This window comes from Diorhabda sublineata, chromosome 11 (assembly GCF_026230105.1).
Source record: "Diorhabda sublineata isolate icDioSubl1.1 chromosome 11, icDioSubl1.1, whole genome shotgun sequence".
In the NCBI taxonomy this organism is placed as follows: Eukaryota; Metazoa; Arthropoda; class Insecta; order Coleoptera; family Chrysomelidae; genus Diorhabda; species Diorhabda sublineata.
Genome location: NC_079484.1, coordinates 5,037,078 through 5,064,431, shown reverse-complemented (window position 1 = coordinate 5,064,431; position 27,354 = coordinate 5,037,078). Strand labels below are relative to the sequence as shown.

Below are 27,354 nucleotides of genomic sequence, written 5' to 3'. Positions count from 1 at the left end.
ATTATAGCAACAGAAAAGTTATATAAATAAGAGAGTTATATCCTGTATCCATAAATGAAATTATGAAATATATTTATAATAAATAATATTTTTTATTCCAGGGCCTAATACAAAAACTACAGTAGCCATATTGAATTGTCTTCTAGCTAGACAATTCTGCTTCGAAGATGCTTCTTGTTCCGCCATCTTAGAAATTATACCAAGAGTTTGCGGTCCGGAAGTTGGTGAGTGAAATTGTTATTTATTCGTGTTCAGAATATTTCTAGTATTTATAACAAGTTCTAAGCATTCTTATACATATTTTTACATTGTGTTTTGATCATAAAAACGTATTCCAAAATTTGGAATAAAGAAAGCTCATAAACTAGTTAGCGGGAAGTCAAACACCGAAGTGTACTAACTCTTATGTATTTCCGAGCTTATATGAACTTACGTATTCATAGGCTGTGACGGAAATTATGACCAAGTAAATATATAAGTATAAAAGTATATTATTGTTATATTTCTATGCATATTTTATAACAATAATATAATTTTTTACATATTTCTTTTATTGAACTTGACCATAATTTCAATCCCAGACGATGAATACATAAGTATTCGAGAGCTCGAAAATATATTAGAGTCAGTACACTTCGGTATTTAATTTTACCACAATCCCACAGAGAAAACTATATATATATAGCATTTTCTTCAGTTTTTCACTTTCTAGACCTTTTTACATGTTTTTTTGTGATGATATATATTGATTTTGAGTATCTTCTAATTTAGCTTAAAATATTTTAAACTAATTGCAGTTATAGGATATGTTTGATAAAAAGAGAAATATCTTGATAGTATTTTCGGATACTCACAAAAATTACAAGATGATTCATTGAAAAAAAAACATGAAAGTTTCATTTTCATTCGCTTCCTATCAGATTCAATGAATATCGACGAAATAAATAATTTGCAGAATTTTTACAACTATTCGGATGCTTTGGCTGCAACAGTCTTCACTCTTGAATTTTTATTATATTGTACAGGGTATTGAACTTGTTATTGTCAAGCTGATTCCAAATATGCAATGAAACATTTAAAAAATGTAACTTAGATATGGCAAATAATTCTGGAAAACCTTGTAAGATTATGAATGATTTTGAAATTATGCCCATAATCTTCAATCTATCATTGATGGAATTTTAGTGAATTATTTCTATTATTCCTTATTCAAAAGTCAAAATGAATCATTTTTTTTTAATTTTCTTTATATCATTGAATAGAAGATTTGTATATCACATTCATGATATGAGCATGAAATGAAAAGTTTCCACGAGAGCATTAAATTTTTTCTCAACCAGTTTTTTGTTAATTGAGACCAGGATGTTTTAATGAAAAAATAAAAAAGATTCTTTACCATGTTTTCGGGTGATTACTGTGTGCCCGTTAGGAATAAGAAATACCATTCATTAAGTTAGCTGATGTCTTTTGCATTGCAAGTAGTGCTTAACGGTCCACATCGGAGTTACAGAGTTATGCTTCGGGGGAAAGGCTGCACTGAATATTCTTGAGAAAATTTTCATGCAAGTAAAATGATACCCGGGGTATAGCATTAGTGCGAGATACGTGAAAAATTAAAACAAACATAAGAGGATTTTACTTTAGAGAATATATCGAAGGGGAAATTTATTCGATTGAGGTTATGATACCAAACGAACTTCAAGAAAAGGATAACAATAAACATTCATACAAGAGAAGAATGAGATGAAAAATCCATCATAAAGGATAATTTAATTTCAATTTCCACAGTATCAAAATATGGAACAGATGTCGACGTATTTTCACTTCCAAAAGTCGTATTAACAATAGATTGGATGGAATCTCCTTGAACCGAAATTTTACGCAATGGAGAAGGCTGCCATAGTGATAAGGGAATGGTGAATCAAATAGAAGCAGCAATTTACTCAGACAGCCAGGCAGCCTTAAAAACAATGGTGTAGAAAATGATGAAACCAAAAGTGATAATGAGTAGTCGGATTCGTGACACCAGAGTAAGCATCTGCTGGCTACCTGGGTACTAGGAAGGAAGCTATGGGGTGGATAGCCTTGCTTAAGGTAGAACGAAGGAAGAGGATGCCGAAGAGACAGCAACAGTGCTACTACCGATGGAATTGCTAGAAGATGCAATTGATCCAGGAATCAGAGTCAAGCATTAAGACCTATGATCAAACATAAGTAAATCAAAAGCGATTTGGCTAAGAATCAATAATGGGCGATCAATGGGCATTGCATTCTTGGCACAGAAATGGGGAGACACAACGGACAACTGTTGTTATGAGTATAACGGATAAGAAGAGACGATCGAGCATATGCTCTGCCGCTGTCTTGATATAGAAACGACGTCTTATGTTGGAAGGCGGTGCAAAAGATAATAGCAGAATTATAAATAGAGAAAATAGAAAACTTTATTTTGGGTTGGAGGTGCTTGAAAATCAGCTATAAAACCCAACTTGGTAGATATTGGAAGTCACTATTCAAGAAATAGATTCCAAACTAACCGTCTTAAACATTGAAAAATTTAAAAATATAATCATAAAACTGCACCCTACCAGCTAAGGGCAAATTATGGGCAATTATACAAAAAGGAATCTCAAAAATTATTGAAACTATTATAAGACTTTATTCATCTTATTTTTTTGATATTCCATCAGGGGCAACTAAACTTATATTTCTTCAAACAAAAAAGTATATTTTTACACTCTGATTTCTAAAATCTATCCACACCTGAAGAAGTTGCTGTCTGTTGTTGCTTAGTAATGTGGAAATTCAGATTTTGAGTGCAGAATGTATCTAAAATGATTATTTTATATGATTTTCGTAAATTTTTGAGTATTTCTCACTTAAATATTAAATAAAACAAAATGTAGGTATATGTCAACCGTGGAATTATTAAACCTAAATTGATTTTTCCAAAATTTTCTCATCTACACGGAGAAATTTACGAAGTTTGACCATAAGATAAGGTTTCCAAGAATAAGACATTTTTGACTTTCCTCTATTTTTGGATATTTTTCAATAGATTTTGGCATGCTACTTACCATCTTTTTGTGATTGTGAAATGCGTTCTTCCCAAATTTTTCTCTAGTTCCGGGAAGATAGTCATCACTAGGGGCCGAGTCTGGGCTGTAAGGGGGATGTATTCCATCCAAATCTGTAAGTGCGTCTTTAAATTCTCTGCATAATGTACGCACATGTTGCAATGAATGTCCACAGGAGGAAAGTTTTTTTGGCGAAAAACGATTTACGGAGAATTTTGCCAATTTCCTTTTTTTTTATACCACATTTTCCATCTCGTTCCACATTTCTCTTGTTTCTCAATCTTGTATCAGCATCTTCTAATTTAATTATTTGGTGTTCTGAACATCACTACTATTCAATATCATATTTTTACAAATTTAATATCAATTATAACGATAAAAAACCACTTTGTTATATAATAGAAAGGAGTTCGAAATTGGTAGGAACGTAGGTTATGAGTAAACTCTAAAAATGTATAAATGATTCGAAAACCCGAAAATTTATTATATCTAATCAGAATGATTACAAGATTTTCTTTTTATAGTCATTATCATCAGTTCATATTTCAGCATCATAAATCTACAAGTCGCCCATACAGTTTTTCATTAGATACCTGATGTTATTAGATCATAACTATGAAGTACACGCCAATGTTTATAGTGTAAATTATCTTTGAACAAATTACTTCCTAAGTAATTACAGCGATCTAAAATTTTCGATATCGTAATTAAAACATTAATTATAATCTGGTATGGAAATATCGGTTGAAGTAAGGTACAGATTGTCAATATTTTTTAATCATAATTATATACAGCCACCGAGTTTTTTTCAACGGGAATGAAAGTTTTGTTGCTGTTCACGGTAAAATTATTAAATTATTGTATTTTCATTGATCCTTGACAAGTGTGTAGAATTTAAATCTATTTGATTACTTAAAGTGAATAAAATTCGAACTTCAAAATTTCGTTTCGGATTCGCAAGATTGCACCTAGTCAGTGCTATTGGGTGAGTGACGTTAATTTAGAGCAAACGTACGCTATCAGTTTTTGCCTCAAACTGAGCACCTCAGCAATCTTACCCATTGTTACCCAAAGGAAAGATGAACCAACCAGCAATATTGCAAGAACTGATGGAAATGTCAATTAACGATAAGAACAGTTGAATTTGAGTCAATATAATAATTTTTATCAATAAAGAGGTCCTTACAAGTGTAATAAACCAGTTTTTGACTAAACTAAACATTTCTTTGATTACGAAACCTTCTTTTTGACTGAAACTGGGCATCTTAGCAAACCTGTGAATTATTTCGGTAAGAGAACGGATGTTTCAGTAGTTTAAGACATTTTCAGAAGTGTGATGGTCAATGGAAAAATGAACCAACAACCAACGTTGCAAGGACTTATGGAAATGTCAATTAACGATAAGAAAACTTCAATTTGAGTCAATATAATAATTTTTATCAATAAAGAGGTCCTTACAAGTGTAATAAACCAGTTTTTGTCTAAACTAAACATTTCTTTGATTACGAAACCTTCTTTTTGACTGAAACTGGGCATCTTAGCAAACCTGTGAATTATTTCGGTAAGAGAACGGATGTTTCAGTAATTTAAGACATTTTCAAAAGTGTGATAGTCAAAGGAAAGATGAACCAACCACCAACATTGCAAGGACTGATGGAAAAGTCAATTAACGATAAGAACAGTTGAATTTGAGTCAATATAATATTTTTTATCAATAAAGAGGTCCTTACAAGTGTAATAAACCAGTTTTTGGCTAAACTAAACATTTCTTTGATTACGAAACCTCCTTTTTGACTCAAACTGGGCATCTCAGCAATCCTGTGAATTATTTCGGTAAGAGAACGGATGTTCTAGTAGTTCAAAACATTTTCAAAAGTGTGATAGGCAAAGGAAAGATGAACCAACCACCAACATTGCAAGGACTGATGGAAAAGTCAATTAACGATAAGAACAGTTGAATTTGAGTCAATATAATATTTTTTATCAATAAAGAGGTCCTTACAAGTGTAATAAACCAGTTTTTGGCTAAACTAAACATTTCTTTGATTACGAAACCTCCTTTTTGACTCAAACTGGGCATCTCAGCAATCCTGTGAATTATTTCGGTAAGAGAACGGATGTTCTAGTAGTTCAAAACATTTTCAAAAGTGTGATAGGCAAAGGAAAGATGAACCAACCACCAACATTGCAAGGACTTATGGAAATGTCAATTAACGATAAGAAAACTTCAATTTGAGTCAATATAATAATTTTTATCAATAAAGGGGTCCTTACAAGTGTAATAAACCAGTTTTTGGCTAAACTAAACATTTCTTTGATTACGAAACCTCCTTTTTGACTCAAACTGGGCATCTCAGCAATCCTGTGAATTATTTCGGTAAGAGAACGGATGTTCTAGTAGTTCAAAACATTTTCAAAAGTGTGATAGCCATAGGAAAGATGAACCAACCACCAACATTGCAAGGACTGATGGAAATGTCAATTAACGAGAAGAAGACTTGAATTCGACTCAATATAATATTTTTTATCAATAAAGAGGTCCTTACAAGTGTAATAAACCAGTTTTTGGCTAAACTAAACATTTCTTTGATTAGGAAACCTCCTTTTTGACTCAAACTGGGCATATCAGCGATCCTGTGAATTATTTCGGTAAGAGAACGGATGTTCCAGTAGTTTAAGACTTTTTCAGAAGTGTGATAGTCAATGGAAAGATGAACCAACCACTAACATTGCAAGGACTTATGGAAATGTCAAATAACGATAAGAAAACTTCAATTTGAGTCAATATAATAATTTTTATCAATAAAGAGGTCCTTACAAGTGTAATAAACCAGTTTTTGACTAAACTAAACATTTCTTTGATTACGAAACCTTCTTTTTGACTGAAACTGGGCATCTTAGCAAACCTGTGAATTATTTCGGTAAGAGAACGGATGTTTCAGTAGTTTAAGACATTTTCAGAAGTGTGATGGTCAATGGAAAAATGAACCAACAACCAACGTTGCAAGGACTGATGGAAATGTCAATTAACGATAAGAATAGTTGAATTTGAGTCAACATAATATTTTAATTGACGTACTAGGAATGAAAAAGATCTGTACAATTACAATAAATCATCTTTTAGCTAAATTGAAGATTTTTTTACTAAATCTCCTTTTCCACCTGAAGTGAGTCCTCCTATCTTTTCTTATTGCTCAAATTGTGAACCCATCTGAAGAGAAGTTTTTTGGGACATAAGAAAACAATCAGGTGGTTGTAAACGACTGAAGACTATCCCAATATCTGAGTGGAATAAACGTGTCCAACGCTGCATGGTTTTTCCAAGTTTTTCCACATTAAAGAAGGAAAACTTGTACATACTGGCAGAAAATGTAATTAATTTTTGTGATTACCAATACTGTACTGTAACTCATCCTTCGTATGAATTCTATTTAGGACAATGTTTCATGAAATATCATAATTATAGTAATAACAAAGAAAACTGATGCTTCATACTTCTTGAAATATTAGAAGTATATTTTTCGATCTGTACAAGAAAAAATTGATTTGCTTATTATTATGAGGCTCAGAAATCTTCCCATTCATATTCATTTACCACATTCCGCACTTTAGTTACTAGTTTTTGTTTATAAAGATTAACTATATTTTCTTCACTAGTTAAAATCGCAGTACCTCAAAAATGACAAATATGAAATTTTCTATAGAAACTGGGTTGAGTGCCATCGTTAACATGAACGATTCTCGTTCCATAAAAATTTTGCAAACTTGAATATTATTGAAATATCAACTGTGAAATAATGATGTTTGCGGAAACGCTGAAGCTATCTTGAGTGAGAATCTGCAATTTAAATTGCAATCGCAATTTTTGAGTTAGCTTTACAGTGAAGTGCTCAATGTAAGTATATATACCTTATGTTCTATGTATTCTATTTATACTGTTCTACTCATTATTTATAATGTTCCGTAAAAATTGGTAGATTTATAACTAGAAGTATCAATACTACAGAATCTCCATTCCATCCCATAATTCAAATGAACTGAATGATTCATAACCTAATAAACTAAAAATGGAAACATTCGATTCCAAGTTATCTAAATTATATATTTCTAACTGTATAAGATATGTAATTCAAGATATTGGTTTCATTATATATTATTTATCATTGCTTTATTGAATATTTCACAAATATTTGTGATAAATTTGTGACATTTAAAGCGAAGATCAATTGAATGATCTCCCACAATCCCAAAATACAAAAAAGGAAAAAAAGGATCCAGCAAACAATATATTTGCTAAATAGCGTGATTAAACTGCCAACCAAAAAAAGTAATGAATAAAATAATTATAAGGAAAGAACAACAAGGTTTTAGAAAAAATACATCGAGAATAGACGCAATTTTCATCCTCAAACCAATGTATCTTTCTTTTGTCGATCCCAGAAAACCATTTGATAGAGTTCAATAATTAATATACTCCTAGAAAACATGGCACCCGTAAATTGGATAAAAAATAGGAGAGCTCAACAAAACACAGATCAAAACTCAGCAGGGGTTTACCGAACAAGCTCCAACACTAACGAGAGTTCCACGAGAAACAGTCTGAACCCATTCTTGTTCGATTTGATTATGGATAAAATAATTAATAACGTAAAAAAAGTTTCTGGAGGATACAAGATGGGACAAAGATCAATAAATATATTATGCTACGTCGACGACGCTGTCTTAAGAAAAGAGAAACGAGGTGAAGGTCTTCCACAAGCTGCAAGACGGACTTGAAGCACAATCCACAGAGATCTAGGTTCATGTCCACATCATTGTTTTCGTTGATACAAAGATCGTGTTTCCAAAAATCCACTTTTTGTATGAGATACTATAAACCATTTCATTTTGTTTATTACTTGAAAACCTGTTAATAAACATTCAGAAACCATTACTCGAATACTTCGTTTACTTTATTCACTGTGATTTCCTATTGTGCTAAGCAGATATAGCTAAGCGTATGATTCCTAGACTGAAACCGTCTTCCTGTTTCTCTCCGCCAATACTTTCTAGCAATAACAAATCCTTCAATTAGTTGCCTTTTTTTCAAAAAATTGTCGTCTTCATTCCACAATTTTTCGCGATCATTTTCCACGATTCAAAAATTTGGGGATCCATTTTGCAGCAATTTTTCTCACGTCCAAATTGACGTGAACTATATGATGAACGCGTTCGTTTGAAATATTCAGTGCTTCAGTATTCGTTTTAGCCCAATTCGACGGTCTGATAAAATCATGTCATAAACTGCATCGATATTTTCGGGGACTGACACAGAAACTGGCCTTCCCGATCGGTCATCATCTTCAATGGAAAATTTACCTCTTTTGTAGCTTGCAGTCCAATTTTTCACGGTCGCATATTAAGGACATTGATCACCAAGGGTATTAAGCATATCTTCGTAAATCTGCTTACCTCTTAACCCTTTTAAATACAACAGGTACTTGATGATGGCTTGATTCTCACAATTTCGGTGAACATCTTTTTCCTTTTAATTTATTGCGTAACTCTGGTTTACTTTTTTGACGTCAAACTTTACACTGACACTTCTAATAATTTATTGTAATATATGGTAACGCAATATTTTGTTTATGCATAAAACTGGTCTAGGCTAACTAGATATCAATACATCTCCGTACACGCTAATTTTATAAGCACTGGAATTCAAAGGCTAAAGATATCCAAACTGTTTTAGTAGAGAAACACAATCGGTTATCAAAATATCAATAAAATAATTTCTAGTAACACACAGCAATAGTTTCACTGGCTGTTGGCGCTTGAATTTGTTTGTTTTCTTCACAAATATATAACTGATGAATTCACGCTTTAAATATTCTTATTTTTTGTCTTGTATTTTTCATTTGTAGTATTTTCTAAAATATGGTGCACTTCCTACTTTCAGTTACCTATTTCAACTCTTTTCGTTACATAAATCTTCTGTTACTATTTAGTTTAGTATCCCAATAATTTTTCTGAAAATTTCTCCCCTTCGGGAGCTAACTAGAAACTTAAATTGGAGTAATGGATTTTGATGTTAACGTTTTTCTTATCCTGTATGTAGATATAACAGATAAAAATGACAAAAAGGACTAACTAAGCCTGCAAACCTATTCTATGGAGTGTTATTTATTATTATATAAATTTAATAGAGTGAAATTGTTTAAAGAAAAAAACGTAATGAAACCGTTCTGGCTAATTTTACGTGTCTTGGTTAAAACTTTTCATATTAATATTTTTCCACAAGTTAAGGGTCGTAGAACTTGAGAAATTATAAACTGAGACCATTTCTTCATGTTGAAAATTAGATTATCGTAATTTCCAAAGTAAATTTTGAAGGAAATACTCGAATAAGGGATCTTCACGATAAGGACCATAATCTTGAGACATTTTCCGCATTGGTGAATGAAAATTTATCCTGCTAAAAATTTAACGTTCCATTTGAAAAAAAAATGGTAAAATCTGAAGTATAAAATATTTTATTTTACGTGGAAATTATCAAAAAAGTATCGATTGCATTTGACATCGGATTTTGAATCAACTTACCACCCATATACTCGAATTGAAGTGATACTGATTATTTATTGATTAAAATATTCTCCGTAACAAATACAAAAAAATTTTTAGCAACAAACTAGAATTTACTTAATGTAAGAATTATTAAAACTAGTTATATTACGTTTCGTATCTTACCTGAGACTAAAAAATATTAAAATGGAGTGAAATTGTGCACAGACATTCTTAATAAAGTTACCTTTAGTGAGCAACCCTCTCAAGAAACTATCTAAAAGAAAAGAAATTAACGAACTCTAAATTCCTTTCTCGACGAAAGCTGGGTAATTAGACTAATAAGAGAGGAAAGTTACAGAAATCATTCCAAGACAGAGCATAGAGAGTAAAAATAAACTAGAGCAAATTTATTACGAAGTTCACTAAAAAAATTCACATTTTCTGATATTTTCATCTTAAATTGTTTATTCGATTTTAATTTGTTCCTTATTCCTTTCAATCAAATTACAAATCGGCTTCTGGACTATAAAGTAATACACATTCGTCCAATACATTGTTGATGTGTGATAAGACTAAATTTATGCTCAATGTTATTGATCAAACTCACATAAATATCTAGAGGACTTTGCTCAAACCTAAGTAACACCGTCTAGCGACTCACTAAAAGCAGTAATAGTCCGGTCAATTTAGACATTCGAAGTTACATAAATTCCGATCAAGCTGAAAATCAGTAAATTTGTTTGAAATGTAATTAAAAAAAAGTTCCTCATCATTCCCGTGAATGAACAAAATTTTATTCGAGGTTAAAGTTAAAAAAAATGAGTTTATCGCGATTTTCAGCAAAAAAATAAAAATATCATAAAAATATTTTTAACAAAATTTATAGATCATGAAATTATCTACAAAAAACGTGTAAATACTTTTTTCCTTACGAGCCCCTGTTTCTGAGATATAATGAACAAAAAGCTGTAATCTTCATACTAAGCACACGTTTCCACGCCACCTATGAGGTAGTTTACTTAGCGCGTTGTTTTTAACGTGGTTTCCCTCGTGAGACTATTTCACGGGTCTGTTGTGATCATTATTAATTTGATACTATTGCAAAGCAATGGAAATTAGCACAGATTGAAAAGATTAAAGTGATTTAAATTCAAAAAAGTTGTGAAATCTGATCGTCCAAGTAGTAACTCTCAAATTCTTCTTCTTAGTCTTCATCTTATCGTTCTTCTTCTTGTTCTTGTTCTTCTTCTTGTTCTTTTTCTTCTTCTTGTTGCAACTGAGGTTGGAGAAAGACAAGCCAATTAAACATGTGCGATATTAAACACTTTCAGTATTTTTAACGAAACATATATATCGAAACTTATCTTAGCAGGTAGTTTTTTCAGAAGTACTTAGAAAGAAGAAAGCGAATGCGGTTAGTAATGACTTCTTGTCAAATTGAATTATTGTTTTTAAAAACTGCAGAATTTGGACTAAATCTTATCTAGTTATTCCCCTCCCCCCCCCAGTAAATTGCGCTTAAAAATTGAACATAATTTTGACGCTTTGCAAAAGTAGATAACTTTTGATAAATTGATTTCCGATTGATGTTGAACTTTTCCTGGTTTTTATGTACATACGTGGCGTAATCATGTATATAACGACGATCACAACTTTTACAACTTTTTGAATCATTATATCTCAGAAATAGTGACTTATAGGAAAAAAGTATTTCCACCTTTTTTGTAGATAATTCTATGATCTATAATTTTTATCTGAAGTATTTTTATGATGAAACTTACCGTTTCACTAAAAATCGCAAAAAACTTTATTTTTTTTGACCTTCGACTATGAACAAAATTTCTTCCATACACGGGAATGATGGAAAACTGTCAAATTTCATTTTTAATTATACTTTAAATAATTTTACCGATTTTCAGCTTGGTGGGAATTTAGGTAAATTCATTCTTATTTTTTAGTCTAATTTGCCCGGACTATAACTTCAAATTGCTGACTAACGCCAACTACTCAGTACGTAAGAACTTTATCTCTTTTCTGTAGCCTTCCACCTTCCAACAAACTCTGTCAAAGGATTCCAGAATTACCGGATTATATTATACCACGATCTTCGTTGTCAATTCATTTTCTGTATGTTTGATGCATACTATGGAAAAAAATTTAAAGCTATATGTATTCATCCATTCTCACGAAATTGAGCTCTAAAATCGTCATTTTTATCGGCTCTCTGTCTCAATCCATCTGAGTTGGTCCGTTTTTAAAGTCAATTTTCTTTGTTTTATGTCTAGAATAATGATACACGATTCACATCCATGAAATAGCACTGCCTCCAGTAATGTAATCGAGATTACCAGTTAGTAATTTCGTATTTTGAATCCACAGCTCAATTTCTTGTTAATTCCAGCAGTTCCTGTTAATTTGCTCCTAGGTTTTCATAATTTTCCATTTCAGGGCATAAAAAGAAATAAATCACATTCTCCAATCAGATTTTCGTCTAAAAATGATTATAACCAATAACAAATGGCAAATTTTTTATAATATACACATTGTCCCATAAAGTTTTGTTTATATATTTGAATTGAGATATTGAATTTTGACAGTTATACAGTAGGTGGTACAACACATTTGAAGTAAGCAGCTATTTTCTTACAAAGTCACATGTGATTTATATTATTTTTTTTTTAACTTAATGTATAGCTATTCCGCTACTCTGAAGGTCTATCTTAAGATAATTGAGCGAAAAGTTTTTTGCAGTAGGTAATTAGAAACGCCAAACAATTTTTCCATTTGTAAACCTCATTTCAATATCGTAGAATAATTTTTGTTCAATTCCTCGTGGGATATTTATGTGTTCCAGATAAATTGATGTGCTTCTACATTCTACCTTTTACGAATAATTCAGCATAAAATATATAGTACGTAGTTGTACATATCATTAAACTGAGATATCAAAGGGACAATTCATGCTCAAACTACACAACAACATATATTCAATAGACAACTGAGTAAACCGTGTTCGGTTCGTGTAGGTCAAACATAACCGAAGCCTATGGTGAAGTAATCGAATTCCGTTATGGGTGATCAGGCTCGAGACCAAGGGACCGATGTCAAATAGAGAGATGCTCCGTGCTCAAATGTTGCATTCGACTTTAATGGACTCGATTGAGTTGTCACTATAGGATGAATTCGAATTAACAAAATACAACGACATTTTTTAGGCGTTCACAGTTTCATGTTGGGAATATACTTTCAAATATTGATTGAAATAAATTTTATCTTATTGACTTTAGACAGTAAAATTATAAATTATAATCGTAACCAATTTGGTATTTAATAATCGATGAATCGATAAGTAATTGAGTAACTTAAGTTATTAATAATCATCGATTGTTATACGAGGGTTGCTTCTCAAGTTTTGAGAAGGACAAACAAAAACAAACATTCATAATTAGGTATGGCTTTATCAGATGAATACACTTTTGTATTAAGAAATTATTGGGTATCAAACAAAGAGTGTTTCAAGTTCGTTTTTATTTCAACTAATGTGTGAGAACTCGCATTGTCGTGGTGTAGAATGATTCGTCTTCGGCGATTGGTTTCCCTGATTTTTTTATTTAGATGTACCATTGTTCAATTGTTAACTCTCATGTATCTCTCCCTATCTTTTAATTGGCCCTTGGGATATAAGATGGTTTAAAAAAATAAATAATGTCCAGCTATTTCCAAAAACCAGACGACAATTTCCTTCGAAATGCTTCGTGTACGAACAACTTGGATTTGGTTCGTCTTCAAAGACTCATACAATCGATTCCTTTTTAGTTTCGAAGTCTTTTGAACAGATCTTTTTGACAGTCAAGTATGACTCAATCTCACGGTATGTCACATGACGATATTTTCTGGCACAACAGCAAAGTCCGACTACGATTGAATTAGGGAACCAACGAAATATGGTAGCTCAAGATAGAGCTTCATTACCAAAAGTCGAAGCGAATTGACACGTTAAAAGTGTTTCCATAGCTCAAAACTTATATAGCACTCTTGTATCGCTCTTAATATATATATCTCAATTCTCACAAGCCTTGTATCCACAAAATTTCATTTATTGAAAATATTGTTTTGCTTTGTAACCTTCGCCTTCATTTTTATTATTAAGAATTTCATAAGATCTCAGTATAGAGCTACAACTTCAAACACTGCATAACTATGAAAACTTCACTAAGTTCTATTTGTCAACATGTAATTCCTTAAAATATATCATTTATACGAACTATGTTACTTCCAGTTGTAAGACGTACACAAAGATTTGATGGATAGACCGCAGTTTGATTCCGAAACTTTTCGTAAAAATTATCCTTAAATGCTAGGAGTAAGCAAATTTTTCATTCTTGGAAACAATGCATTTTGACACTGTTTCGAAGGATGCTTGTAACAATTATCAAAGTGGTGTGCCTTTGAGTTATAAGTCAATTCACGATCCTTGGGAGGTTAAAATGTAAGCCGGTGTATCTTATTCAAGTAAAAAAATATCCTGTATTCAACCACAAATATAGAAAATTATTACCATGAATTAAATCAAACTATCAATGATTTATTCTTATCTAGGACGTTTGGGATTATCTACAATTTCTTCTATAAAAAGGATGTATTCCAGCACGGAATATCCACATCATAAGCTTGATAGAAACTTCAATACAGCAGATTTTTCGACAAACTTTGCTAAAAGCACGGTTACTCAAACTGCAGTATCAGTCTTTATTTGGGAGTATACGGCTCTTCATACCTCTCACATGATTTTAATGGGATCAGTAACAACAGACAAGCAATATTTGCTGATGCTTCTTTTTCCATTATTGAATTGAATTAATGAAAATCCAAGAATAACTGCGGGATGTAAGTATTTACTAGAGTCTAATTTTATTACCAGCTCTCGCTGAAACCCCTTTTATAAATAACAAATACTCTGACAATGGAACTGAAGAAATACCAGTACCAACGCTATTACCAAATTACAAAATTTTGTAAAACTTGATGAGAAACTTCGATTAAAATCTATATTTTGACCAAAAATAAAATGCATTTAAGAGTTTCTTAATAACCCTGAAGACAAAAATAGTTATATACTATTGACGAGTGTATAATGAAGAATAATAATTCATTATACGCGAGTAAACTAATATAATTTATCCACGACTACTGAAGAATTTTGTTACTCAAATTTTATTTTAACAAATACTTCATACAAAATATCATTGTTCATTTAAAAATACTACATGTAGTTTCACTGATTTTGGATATCTAATGTTGCAAGAGTATCGTATCTATTCATAGTTATTAATAATTCCTTTTGCCAAAATTCATATGCCATATTATATACTTTCCTTGACTTTTCTGGAAATAAATTTAATGAGGCAACTTCTCTAATTTCTGGTATATCCTTTTTATTTTGTTTTCTAACAAACAATTTAATACAAAATATCAAAAATAAAGAAATATACGCACACAAAAAATAATGTCCACAAGTTTGAGTCAAACTTATATTGTTTCTAGAGATACTTAAAATCATAAATTGTTCTTAAACCCATGGTACGAAAGAGATATACGATAAACACATTCAATGTCGCTGATAAATCAGTGTTAATGCTCCCAGCATTCAAACTGCAGGTCTAGGGTTCGAGTCTGCTCTGGCAATTTCAATTTTATTATTATTTTTTAAGTATATAGAACAGTTTTGGAAATATTTAGTAGTGTTTTACATGCTTAAATTATGAAAACCGATTTTTTGTTTCAAAATAGCGAAATCAAGAAAGAATCTGACGGCGGTGGTTAATAAATTCATTAATCAATGCCGTGATTAGTGGGTATTATTAAGGTCGAGTAAGAAAATGTATAAGTGGTACCTTATACAACAGTCGTTCTATGTAAGCCTTTTTTTACAACTTTAGAACAAGATTCTTTTCAAATTTTGTGATTGTATAGTGTTATCAAAACTTGATTTGATATAAGCAGTAAAATTATATTCCACAAGAAGGCGTACTATTACAATTAAAAGTATTGATAAAAACGGAACATTTCATTATATTCCCTTTAGTTTATTGTACATTGTTTTTGATTTCATTTTTAAATATATTATATTTTTTATCAAAATTGATAGCGTCTGCTGGCAAACATAAAGCGACTAGAATATCCTTAAGGTACGTCATTGATTCCTCTAAAACTAAAATTATGGCAACGTGGAAAAATTGGGTCCCGTTGTCGTTATGTCGTAATTTTCCACGTATAAAAGTCTTCCATATTTCTTGTAATGGGATCCTCTCGCAATTTCCCCAATAATTTATTATTATGAAATCTAGATCGATATATCAGAGACGCTCAAATTACAACTAACTTTTTCCAGTTTAAGTTTAAATTATATACGTGAATATAGTATAGAAGAAAAGAGATATGTCTCAAAAGTGCTAAAAAGTTGTATTAACTCTGATCTTAAGAAAGGTGATAAATTACACTGTGAAAATTACGTGGGATGTGCTTTATTACATACTTCTTTGAGAATGGTAACGAAAATAAAAACTAACAGAACAAATAATTGAAACTAAAATAACGGTAAATGATCATAATTTTTCTTCAAAAAGTTACAATCCTATGAATAAAACAATACTTTATATGCCATAGAAATCAAATGGGTTCATACAATACTACGCAAATTGCGAAAGAAAAAGCAAAAATGTGAGGAAAAGAAATGAATCAACATACAAACTGTATTGTAGTCACAAAGATCGGGGTAGAGGTTCATCTTTTTTCTGCGTCCATACATAGTTTAGCACTTCATTATAGATGAAGATGAATGAAATCATTCCATACAAAACATGTACTTATGCACTACTTAGCTAAGCGCTGGTATTATTCGCGAATCCCAGATACAGACTATCAAAAGCATTAGACTCGATTCACATAATGAACATGCGCACTGTGTGTGAAATATCTAATATCGCAGCCTTCTGGATGTCGGCGAAGGTATTTTTGACTGAGACTATTTCCATATTTTCTCAGTGCCACATCTGATCTACCTGACTGATTTCCTAGTGTTTATTGATAATATTATTAATGTTTGATATAATTACGTCGACGAGAACCACTGAATTGACTCTTCTATCCACCACCACGATGTCGGGTCTAATATTTGTCACCTGTCAATAGTCAATGACAATCAACCCACGCCTGCAGATGGAACGGTACTTGCCTTCTTTGAATCCGATTCTACCTTTTCAGTCCATTACTTTAATGGTTCTTATGTTTATGTTGACGATCATCCAGTACCGCTTATGTATTTTTTCAACAATTCTGGAGTTGTCACCTCATTTGGTCGACCACCGCAATGCTGGTACGGCCTCGTTTAAACTTTGCTACCCAATATTTTTACTGTTGATAACGAAGGAACAGTCTTACCCAGAGTAGAATCTAGTCGAGGTTCCATAATGGTTAGGCTAAGTTCTTTCAAATAAAACTATTGTATCCCACAACGATGACCATGTTTACAAATTCACTATTGATGGCTGCCAAACAAATACTAAACAACGTGGCGTCTTCAAATTCCAAACATATATATTGTGTACTTTCTCCTACAGTGGTATGTTTCAAGCAGCTACCGCCTTGATCGGACCAGGTACTTCTGGGTCCATCCCCATAAATGTTAAGAAGACCAGTTTCTGGTGACTGATATTGCAAATTGTTGGTACAAATAGTCGGTATTAGCTAATACACTATAAGTAAATATTACATGTTGAATTGTCTTTGATATTTGCTGACACTTTCGGCATTTGTCGGACCGAGTGTTCGAATCCTCAATCACACTATTTTTATAGTTATAAGTGTGATTAACTTGATCCTGGATAACAATCATATTTTATAATTATTTAAATCCTAGATATATATTGACCATGGGTGTAATTAGTGCAATTAGTCTTCAAAAAGTTTTATTAGTGAATAGGGCTTCATAACTCGAAGGCTATATTGAATCGGAATACAAAAGTGAAAAAATTTGAGGTTAAGTTTAATCAGGGAAATACAATCCAGTAGTCCACCGGTATTATATTTTCACATATGATCCCATAACTACAGCTAACAATGATAAATATTATTGCCGCCATGTAATGTTAAGATGTTTCCTGGTTTGTTCCATGAATATCAAAACAAAATATACGTGTACATCAATATTATAATCCAAATATACATTCGGCCAACATTCGAAATTAAATTAGCTTACATACAATCAGGTACGTTGCAAACAAAACATGCACTGCTATTTGTTACACGATTTATGCTTGTGGAGTTTCTGAAGCAAGTAATGGGACCCGCTTCTATGCAATTACTGCCACGAGAATCTGAATTCGATTAACTTTTATTTCCTATTATTTAATCACTAGAACTCAAGATGGAATTATCGATCAAATTAATAACGCTATCGTGTGCTTTTTCAATTACGATACGTAAAAGCAAGACGAATAAAATATTAAGCGACGGAAAACCAGTCAGAAAACTTTCAGAATTCTTCGTACTTAACATCACTCAATAAGTCGTGTGATTAACTGAGATAAATAATTTTTGTTTGCCAAAAATTGATTTTATTCATCGATGTGATCTCCTTCAAGAGCAGTACAATTATTTCAATAATATGTTTTTGAGACCAGCGAATAGCCAGTAGTCACTAGAGGCTAGATCTGAACTATATGGTGGATGAGGAAGCAATTCGAAGTGTAATTCGCTCTATTTAACCATCGTTACCATCAACTGGTGCGTTGTCTTGGTGAAACAATGGTTTCTTCTTCGACATATGAGGCCGGTTGTTCTTGATTTTCGCATTCGAACAATTCCAACAACTTTATGTAGTATTTACTATTTCGTCTCTCCCTTTTGGATATAGTCTGGAGCCATAACTTTCTCAGCTGACTATTTTGTTTTTGGACGCTTTAGACGTGGTTTACTGACTTCAGTCCACACATTTGATGATCGTTTTGATTCTGGAATGAAGTGATGGATCCATGCTTCATCCATTGTGACGTATCGATGTAAAAATCTGATTTATCACGTGGTTACACGGTCAAACACTGCTCTGACTCATCAACACGTTATTGTTTTTGATCGACTGTAACAACACTACGAAAAAAAACTTTCTCATGGTGAAATGTTCATGCATAATTGTAAATACACTACCTTTTGATATCTTTACGGTCTCAGCTATGTCACACAATTTCAATTTACGATTTTCTGGAGTAACCACCTCAATTGGGCGATCAGAATATTCAACATCATCAGTGTCTGCATGACCATGTTCAAATTTAGCAAACCATTAACAAATTGTTCTTTTTCTTGAGGCCGTACAACACTTTTGAAGCCATTGCTGAGTTTGTACTGAATTTTTTTCATCAAGAAGCAATGATAGATTACGCATGAAATTGTTTTGAATCTATCATTTTGGAAATAACAAAATTAGCTTCACTTAAATGGTTGTCATTTTTTTCTGACTAATCGAAATGTCATAAAATTTCAAACATAGTTTCTTGGAAGTTGGTACTTCATAAACGTCATATGGATTTGACAATGGCAACGACTCCAACTGTGTGTCAGTCATACGACTTATTGAGTGATATCATATCTTTGTCAAAGCTACGCATCTTTTGCACTTCATTTGAGGCGGAAATTGAAGATTCATGCATATATAAAACTGTAAAATGGAACGTCGATGCAATAGACCCTCTCTGTTCATTATCCTATGAAAAATAAAATGCTAATAAGATTTTCTTGTGTATCTTTCGGTTATCGACGAAGATTTTCATCCATGTCGCTTCGAAATCCACATATCACCAAAGGAATTAGTAAGAGGTAGAGCTAAATTTCTCAGCAAACTTTGACTAGTCTAGGCATTGGAATTTGCATATTTCCGTTTACGGAATCGATTGCAATAATCATAAATTCCGACTTATATTAATTGAACCATCTATTCACACAACGCCAACATTCCTTGGTATAATATATATATATAAGTTCAGAAGGTTTTTCATTCTGATATCGTCTTAGCTACTGAATTTACTGATCACAGCTACCACTACACCACCCCACCCCCAACTACTTTCGATCTCTGAAGACGATAACTTGATTATCGAAACGGTCGTGGAACAGTGTAATTGTTGGTACAGTGCTAGCAGTAAACAGTATGTTCAGTATGATTATCTCCAACTCACCCACCATTAAGTGATTAAATTTCTTCTTGTAGAATACTCTCATGCTTCATAGCATTAAAAGTGCCTTCGACAGTTCTCCTTGTGAGGATATACAGCCCCGGACCATGCAACATCCCGACAACTCAATCTTCTCTTTAGGGAAAACTTATACCCCAAATATTTCGATAACTTTACTCAGTGTATCACCAGACTTCAAATTTAGATACACCACTGAAGTCCTGAAGTGAAATGATGAATTTGATGTTTGAGGATGTAAAATTTTACCTTGTATAATCATTATCTATCTCATTTGTTTATTCTCTTTAAAACAGTATCTTCTGAAATTGGTTAGGTTAGTTAAATGAGCTTATTTTAAGTAATTTTTGATTTTGCTTAATAAGTGTCTTGAAGACGCATGTTCCTGGGCAATCTTCAAATCAAGGCCAGCTTGAGCTTTTAATCCACTTTTTTCTCAAACCAAAGAATGATATTTCCTTCAGAAATACTTTTTGTACGAAATTTTACGCTCAGAAAGTTATTTCAACTTTCGTGAATCGTTAGATAAAGGCTTTCTACAAGTGAATCAAATCTTTTAAATAACTGAGTTTGTTATCATTGTCTGCATATCATGAAATTCACTCAAATCTCCTGGTCTATGAGTCAGAATCGTTTAAAACGCTTTAAGGAGATCCTTTTATACTGCCTTATGCATGTAAATTAGATTGTAACGGTTCAAAAGATGACAATAAATCTTTCCAGCTGATAACTTTCGAACGTTCAGCTCTGTTTCACTCCCAATTCGGCATTTGTAGTAAAAAACCTTCCAATCAATTATTAATTTGATGTTCAATCATAATGATTGAATTTGAACATTTTTTTCCATTATCCAAATGGTCGGTTTTCTTAACATTTTTTTCTTCAGATCTAGAGTCTAAGATTAAGCTTCTTTCTCTATGTTTTCTTTTTTTTACACAACCAACAACTTTGATTAGTATATCTTTTGTGCAGAAACTTGTTTTATAGTAAATAATTCTGCTTGAACTTCTTTCAATTCAGAATGATCCTCATTTTGTTTCTGAAGCTTGTTCAATTCGTAGATGCCAACTCCAATACTGTCTATCATTTTCTGATTAAATACTATCAAAGCAGAGAATTGAAATAATTTATTAGAGAATACTATTTTTCTCACTTATGTCGCAGTCCAATATCTATTAACAAATAAATTCTTAGTGCTGTTTCTGTAATGCAATTTCACCCCGATAAAAAGAGAACATCTCCAACTGAACAGCTAAATTCTTGTTTACATTCCTGGTTGAGTTAAATCAAACTGGACACCTTCTTTGATTCTGTCAGGAAAATTGGTTTAACCGCAATCGAATAAGTCTTTTTCTTCAAGCTCGTTTTCTAACAATACTTACTAAATCGATAATTCAAGGAAATACATTGAAGGTGACACTTTTTATTCTTTGCGGTATTTTCTGATAAATGTGAGTTTGTATACAGTTTAGATCATCAAAAATTATTATACTAAAGTAGTATAAACAAAATATAACGAGAGGGAACTCTTGTATAGGTTATTTGTAATTGAAAAAACTTGGATCTTCATAAGAATATTCCCCTTAATACTTCTTTATCAACTGTCATTTTACACTTAGATTTGTACCATATATGTCACTAATTGCACATAAGAGTAACACACTACAACAAAACATTTCAAACATTTGACATCACCCTGTATTTGCATTTGGAGTATCGCCCTGTAGGGACAACTTTAACGATGTCGCGTCAAATGTCATTAAAAATATGATTGTCAGATCCGACATCGTAAAAATATGAAAATGATGATGTTAGGCGATAAAATATGAGATTCTACATATATTTTTTGACAAGCAATCATTCTCGTTTACAAAACGTAGATATGTTTTTTACTTCGTAATCACTTACGTGAGCCATTTAATACTAATTGCAGTTGTAGTTTTTTGTCCATAAATTGAGCACAACGTCATTAAAAAATCATTATATGATTCATTTTATTCTTATAATATAGAGAAATTAAATGAAAATGCATCAGAATCGGAACTGGTTCCCAGGAATCTCTATTAATATAAGTAAGGAAATCCAAATATGTAAATAGAAAAAAAACACAAAATATGCTAAGAAAATATTCTAATTTTTTATATGTATGTACTAAACTCAACCTAAACATGCATTTATTATATTTTTTATGATATTGCATAAAGCAAATTGTTATTCATGAAAACATTAAACCACTAAATGTTTCTGCCTCTTATCTAGTTATAAAAATGTATGAATGGAAAAACTCTTCTCTACTTAAAATGATGTAATAGGGGCGTTTTTATGATTACTGATCATTACAGGATACAAATCAATAAATTTAGTTGATGCTACATCTAAAAGAAATTCTAATCAACAATCACATTCTCAAATTGTGTGACAGTTTGAAAACGTTCACTGGGATTTTTTCCGAAAAGAATAATGTTGATATTCTTTGATATTCTGGGAGTTTTAGAAGCAATTAATCAAATAGATTCATAGTAAATTATGAGGAATCAATGTGTATGTCCATAAAAGAATAATTCGCGTATTTGTGAAATGGATCCTGTCCAGCTTCAACGGAATTTTAAAATTCGGCAAATTTACACGGTGCCTAATATTTTTATAACTGACGGATGTGCCTTTGATGTTTCTTTTTAGAACTTTTCATTGTAGCAGACGGTTTATTTACAGTATTTCTTTTAAATAATTCCTAGGAAAGTCTCTTTATTCATTTGTTATGTTTTCTTGTTCTAGAAGTTTGTAGAATTCTATTTAGGATATATAAAAGGAGTTGGGTGAGCACAGTTAGTTGTAGTGACTAGAACGAATTAGTGATATTTATAAGTGAATTATTATAAATAATATAGATATATGTGTAATAAATTAAGAACGTAAGAGTAACTATTTATTAATGCACCCCTCGAATAAAAATAGTGTAAATAAATACGAAAAAATTGTTTGTTATTGGGTTCACAAATTATATTTACCAAATACTCGTGTCTGTGGAAGATGAATGGCTTGCTAGAAATATAATGCCTCGACAAATCCAAAAAACATTATTCTCTTCCCTTTTACATTAAACTGGAACTTATGAAAAACTTTGTGAAAGCACTAAATAAAAATAGTGATGCGATTCGGTATTTTCTAAAAATATCGACAAAATTTGTTGGTTCCCCTTGTATAAAAATTATGTATATGTTGTGACGGACTTAATAAAAACTTTTCAACACATGTGAATATCTGGAGATTGATTTTTTCCATAGATGAATGTTTTCCTAACAGGGCGACGTCTTTATCATGTTTTCAAGTCTTTTTCCGAACTTCATCAAGGATTTTAGGATAAAAATAAGTTAAGGGATTATTATTGATCTAAAATGAGAAAAACTAACGAAAAAAAACTAAAGAAGGCAAAAAAGTTGTCATTTTTTATTATTTTGTTATTGCTCATACGAAGTTACCTACGTATTCCTAAAACCAGATGGGGCAGAAATTTTCTGGCTAACTAATTCCTAACTAAATAAGAATTAATAACTTTTAGCTGGTGTATAAAAACTGTAAAATGGCGATGTCAGTTTTAACATCGCCATATCTCAAAACTTAGTAACAGCCCTCAAACTATGTGGAGTTGATGCATTATTGAAGAGTGAAGAACTCTTCATGGTTTTCGAAATGACAACGTTCACTGGTTCTCTCTTTTTTAATAATAACTAAAGAATAGTATTTGAACTTATCCGTTATCAGAATAATCTCAAAATAGAAATAATCTTGCCTAAATCTATCTAAAGCTTATTCCATAAAATATTTTATTCAAATAATTTAATTCTCATTTTAATATTTGTTTTTGTCTTAACTTACCAACGTGAAATTCGTTTAAAAGACTTTAAAACTCTCAAAATATGCATAATTAAAAACGTTAACTTGGTTTTCCACCAAACAGAAAGGTAAATCCAGCGATGGAGTTATAAATCGAGAAGTTACGACTCGAAATATATACCTCAAAGTTACAAAATTTGCGAATTTTGTTTGATCAACTGAAAACGATAAAAAATTACTCGTATAGCTATTAGTATTTATATTATTACTATAGTTGACTCGATAACGATTTGAAATCACGATTTTTCATACTTTCAAAAGCTATTGAATGGAAGTGAAGGTCAAGTCGAAATAAACATCAAAAAGCAGAATACGCAATTAGAAAATGAAACTATAGAAAGCCCATTAAAAGAGAAATCAAATGAAACTGGCCTCGAGGAAATAAGTAGTTTTAGGGATGATGAAAGCAAGAAAAGAAAAAGAAATTTTGAAAATTAGAGAATTAAATGAAGGAATTTGAGAATTATACACACGGATAAGTTTGCGAAATATAAGACTGAATTTCATTTTTAAATTACAATAAATTCAATTGAGGCAAGCTTATAATATTATAGTGCGAAAATGGACAAAAATCAAAATAGCGTAGAAAGTTCAAACTACCAAAAAATTTAGAATCAATCAATCAATCAAATAATAAGAATAACGACAACGAAAAGCATTTTCAATAATTATAATCAATATCCCGCATTTACAAATAACTCTTTAAGCAATATGGTTAGAAGAAGAAGTTTTAGAGTTAGTACAAAAAATTAATAGAACGTATGAAGAAACAGAAAGTATAGTATATAAACTAGAATACTGAAGGATGATACTTTCTAAAAAATTTGATTCAAAAATTAATAATACAATAATCAGAGCCTGACTGATACTTATGAAACGTGGGTAGGAAATCAAATTAACTACAGATAAAACGATAGGAAAAGGACATTTTTAGGAAAATATATTGCGAAATGGACACAGAAGAGGGGTGTGAAAGAAGAACCAATAAAGAACAAGACAAGTATAGATTGCAGACCGAATATAACAAGTTTTGTTACAGCACAAAAACTGAAATGAGTGTAATACGTGGAAGAAAATAATGTCAAAATATTAGTTAACAGATATTCGTGAAAACGTAAAAGGTAAACCATAGCAGAGATAGAAAAATTTGAGAAATTAACTGCAATAAATATAACTAATATATGATATAAAGGAACGGGAAATAATATCTCTACTTCTCTCATAAATTAATTTTTCTAATTACAAGCGACCTAAAACTAAAGCCTTTAAAGTGAAGAAATTCAAAGATTTCTCTAGAATACATATATTCACGGTTTGTTATTTATCTGAATTATGTATCGGTGTTTTTCTTTTAAATATCAAAAATATCAAACTCCAATGAATTTTGAAAATTTGAAATCTTCTCCATGACCGCTCCGACAAAAATATTTTTCATTATCAAACAGATAAAGTGACACAGATCTCAACTAATTATGATAAGATCGGTAGATGGTAGAATATCAAACTTTCTATTTACGAGAGAATTGGCTTTACAGTGCTTTTCAGATAAAAGTATCCACCTTTAATAACTTTTGTAATACTGGTATTTAGAAAAAATCCAAAAACACGTCAATTTATGTTGGAAGGGGCAAGCATTATGGCTTATTTAAACTTACTGGAAAAGCCACCCCCTCACCCCTAGCAGCATCCCCTTCATTTTTTTAAATTACTTTACATATTTTTTATGCAAAATTTGGATACTCCTCTTTGAGCTGATTTCAAAAATGTATAATACTTGTAAGTTAAAGTGGTTAGTTTATGAGATAAACAATTTTTCTTTTAAGAGCACAAATTTTACTTATTATTTACTTTCACCTTATTTGCCTGTACTAAAATGGGTTGTACAACAGTTCAAGCTCTTTAATCTTTTTAACTGTGCTATTTATTATGAAGTTACAATAAGTGTTCAAAATGAGTACCATTCACTTCCATACAATGGTATAATCTATTTTGAAATGCCTCTCTGACATTGCTTAATACGGCTGGATTTAATTGTCGACATTCATTTTCTATCCTCTCTCGTAAATCATCCAGAGATTCTGGTTGGGTAGCATAAACTTTTGTTTTTAAATACCCTCATAAAAAGAAGTCTAGGGGTGTTAAATCCGGTGACCTAGGTGGCCACTCCATCATCTGCCCCCTTCTACCTATCCAACGAGCGGGGAATGATTCGTTTAAAAATTGTCGGACAGGCATAGCATAGTGTGGGGGAGCTCCGTCTTATTGAAATACCAGTAAATCTTCGGAAAGGTTATCATCATTTTCTATTATTGTTGTAAAACGTGGGTCAACCCCTTCCCTGAGTAACTCAAGATATGATTCATCATTTAAATTTCCGTTGATGAAGAAAGGTCCGACAATGTGGTCACCTAGGATACCACACCAAACGTTTAACTTTTGGGGATGTTGTGTATGGAATTCACGCATAATATGTGGATCACTTTCAGCCCAATAATTTGCGTCATTGATTCGCAAAACTATAGACGACGATCAAAATCATCTTCATTCAACTCGTGCACCAACTTAACTTTGTATGGGTGGTACTTGAATTTATGTAGAACTCGGAAAACTGTAGAAGATGAAACACCGATCGCTCTACTTATTGTTGACAACGATTAGGGTTGTTGAGCATCTAAGCTGACTTGCCCTAAAATTGCCACTTGGATTGCTTCGTTATTTACGAGTCCCTCTCGCTTATGCACTTTATTGCAAACAGACCCTGTTGTGGTAAATTTCTCCATCAGTTGAATTACATACTTATGAGTTGCATGTCTTCCGTCATGTAATTCGTTAAATATTCTAGCAGCAGTTCTTGCACAATTATTATTTTGGTAGTATAAACCTACAATTTCAATTCTTTCTTCCAAAAAGTAAACCATTTCAGAGAAACAAAATAAATAATGTATCAAATTACACTATCAATAGTGACTACAAATTCTAGTTGACAATGTCAAACTTTGATAAAAAGTAGAGTTTTTTGTTGTTTGGATTTTTTAAGTAGAATAAATAGCACAGTTAAAAAGATTAAAGAGTTTGAACTGTTGTACAACCCATTTTAGTACAGGCAAATAAGGTGAAAGTAAATAATAAGTAAAATTTGTGCTCTTAAAAGAAAAATTGTTTATCTCATAAACTAACCACTTTAACCTACAAGTATTATACATTTTTGAAATCAGCTCAAAGGGGAGTATCCAAATTTTACATAAAAAATATGACAAGTAATTTAAAATATAAAGGGGATGCTGCTAGGGGTGAGTGGGTGGCTTTTCCAGTAAGTTTAAATAAGCCATAATGCTTGCCCCTTCCAACATAAATTGACGTGTTTTTGGATTTTTTCTAAATACCAGTATTACAAAAGTTATTAAAGGTGGATACTTTTATCTGAAAAGCACTGTATATTCATATTTTTATTAATGGAAACTGTATATTCAGTTTGTTTCTCTATTAAAATGTATCTAAAACATGTAAAGCCGCTTCTTATTTTCTCTGGCTAATATCTTATAAATCTTCCATTTAAGCTTAAATAATATTAACCATCAATAGGAGAAAATTGA

At 31.6% G+C, this 27,354-nt stretch overlaps 1 protein-coding gene across 1 annotated transcript in view; it reads left to right on the top strand.

The window, feature by feature from the left end:
• Positions 1 to 27,354, top strand: part of LOC130450215 (uncharacterized) — a 323,885-nt gene that overhangs the window by 199,435 nt on the left and 97,096 nt on the right. Inside the window, exon 2 of the mRNA XM_056788487.1 lies at positions 102 to 224. Coding sequence (XP_056644465.1) covers positions 102 to 224 — 123 coding nt within the window. The remainder of the gene's footprint in view (positions 1 to 101; positions 225 to 27,354) is intronic.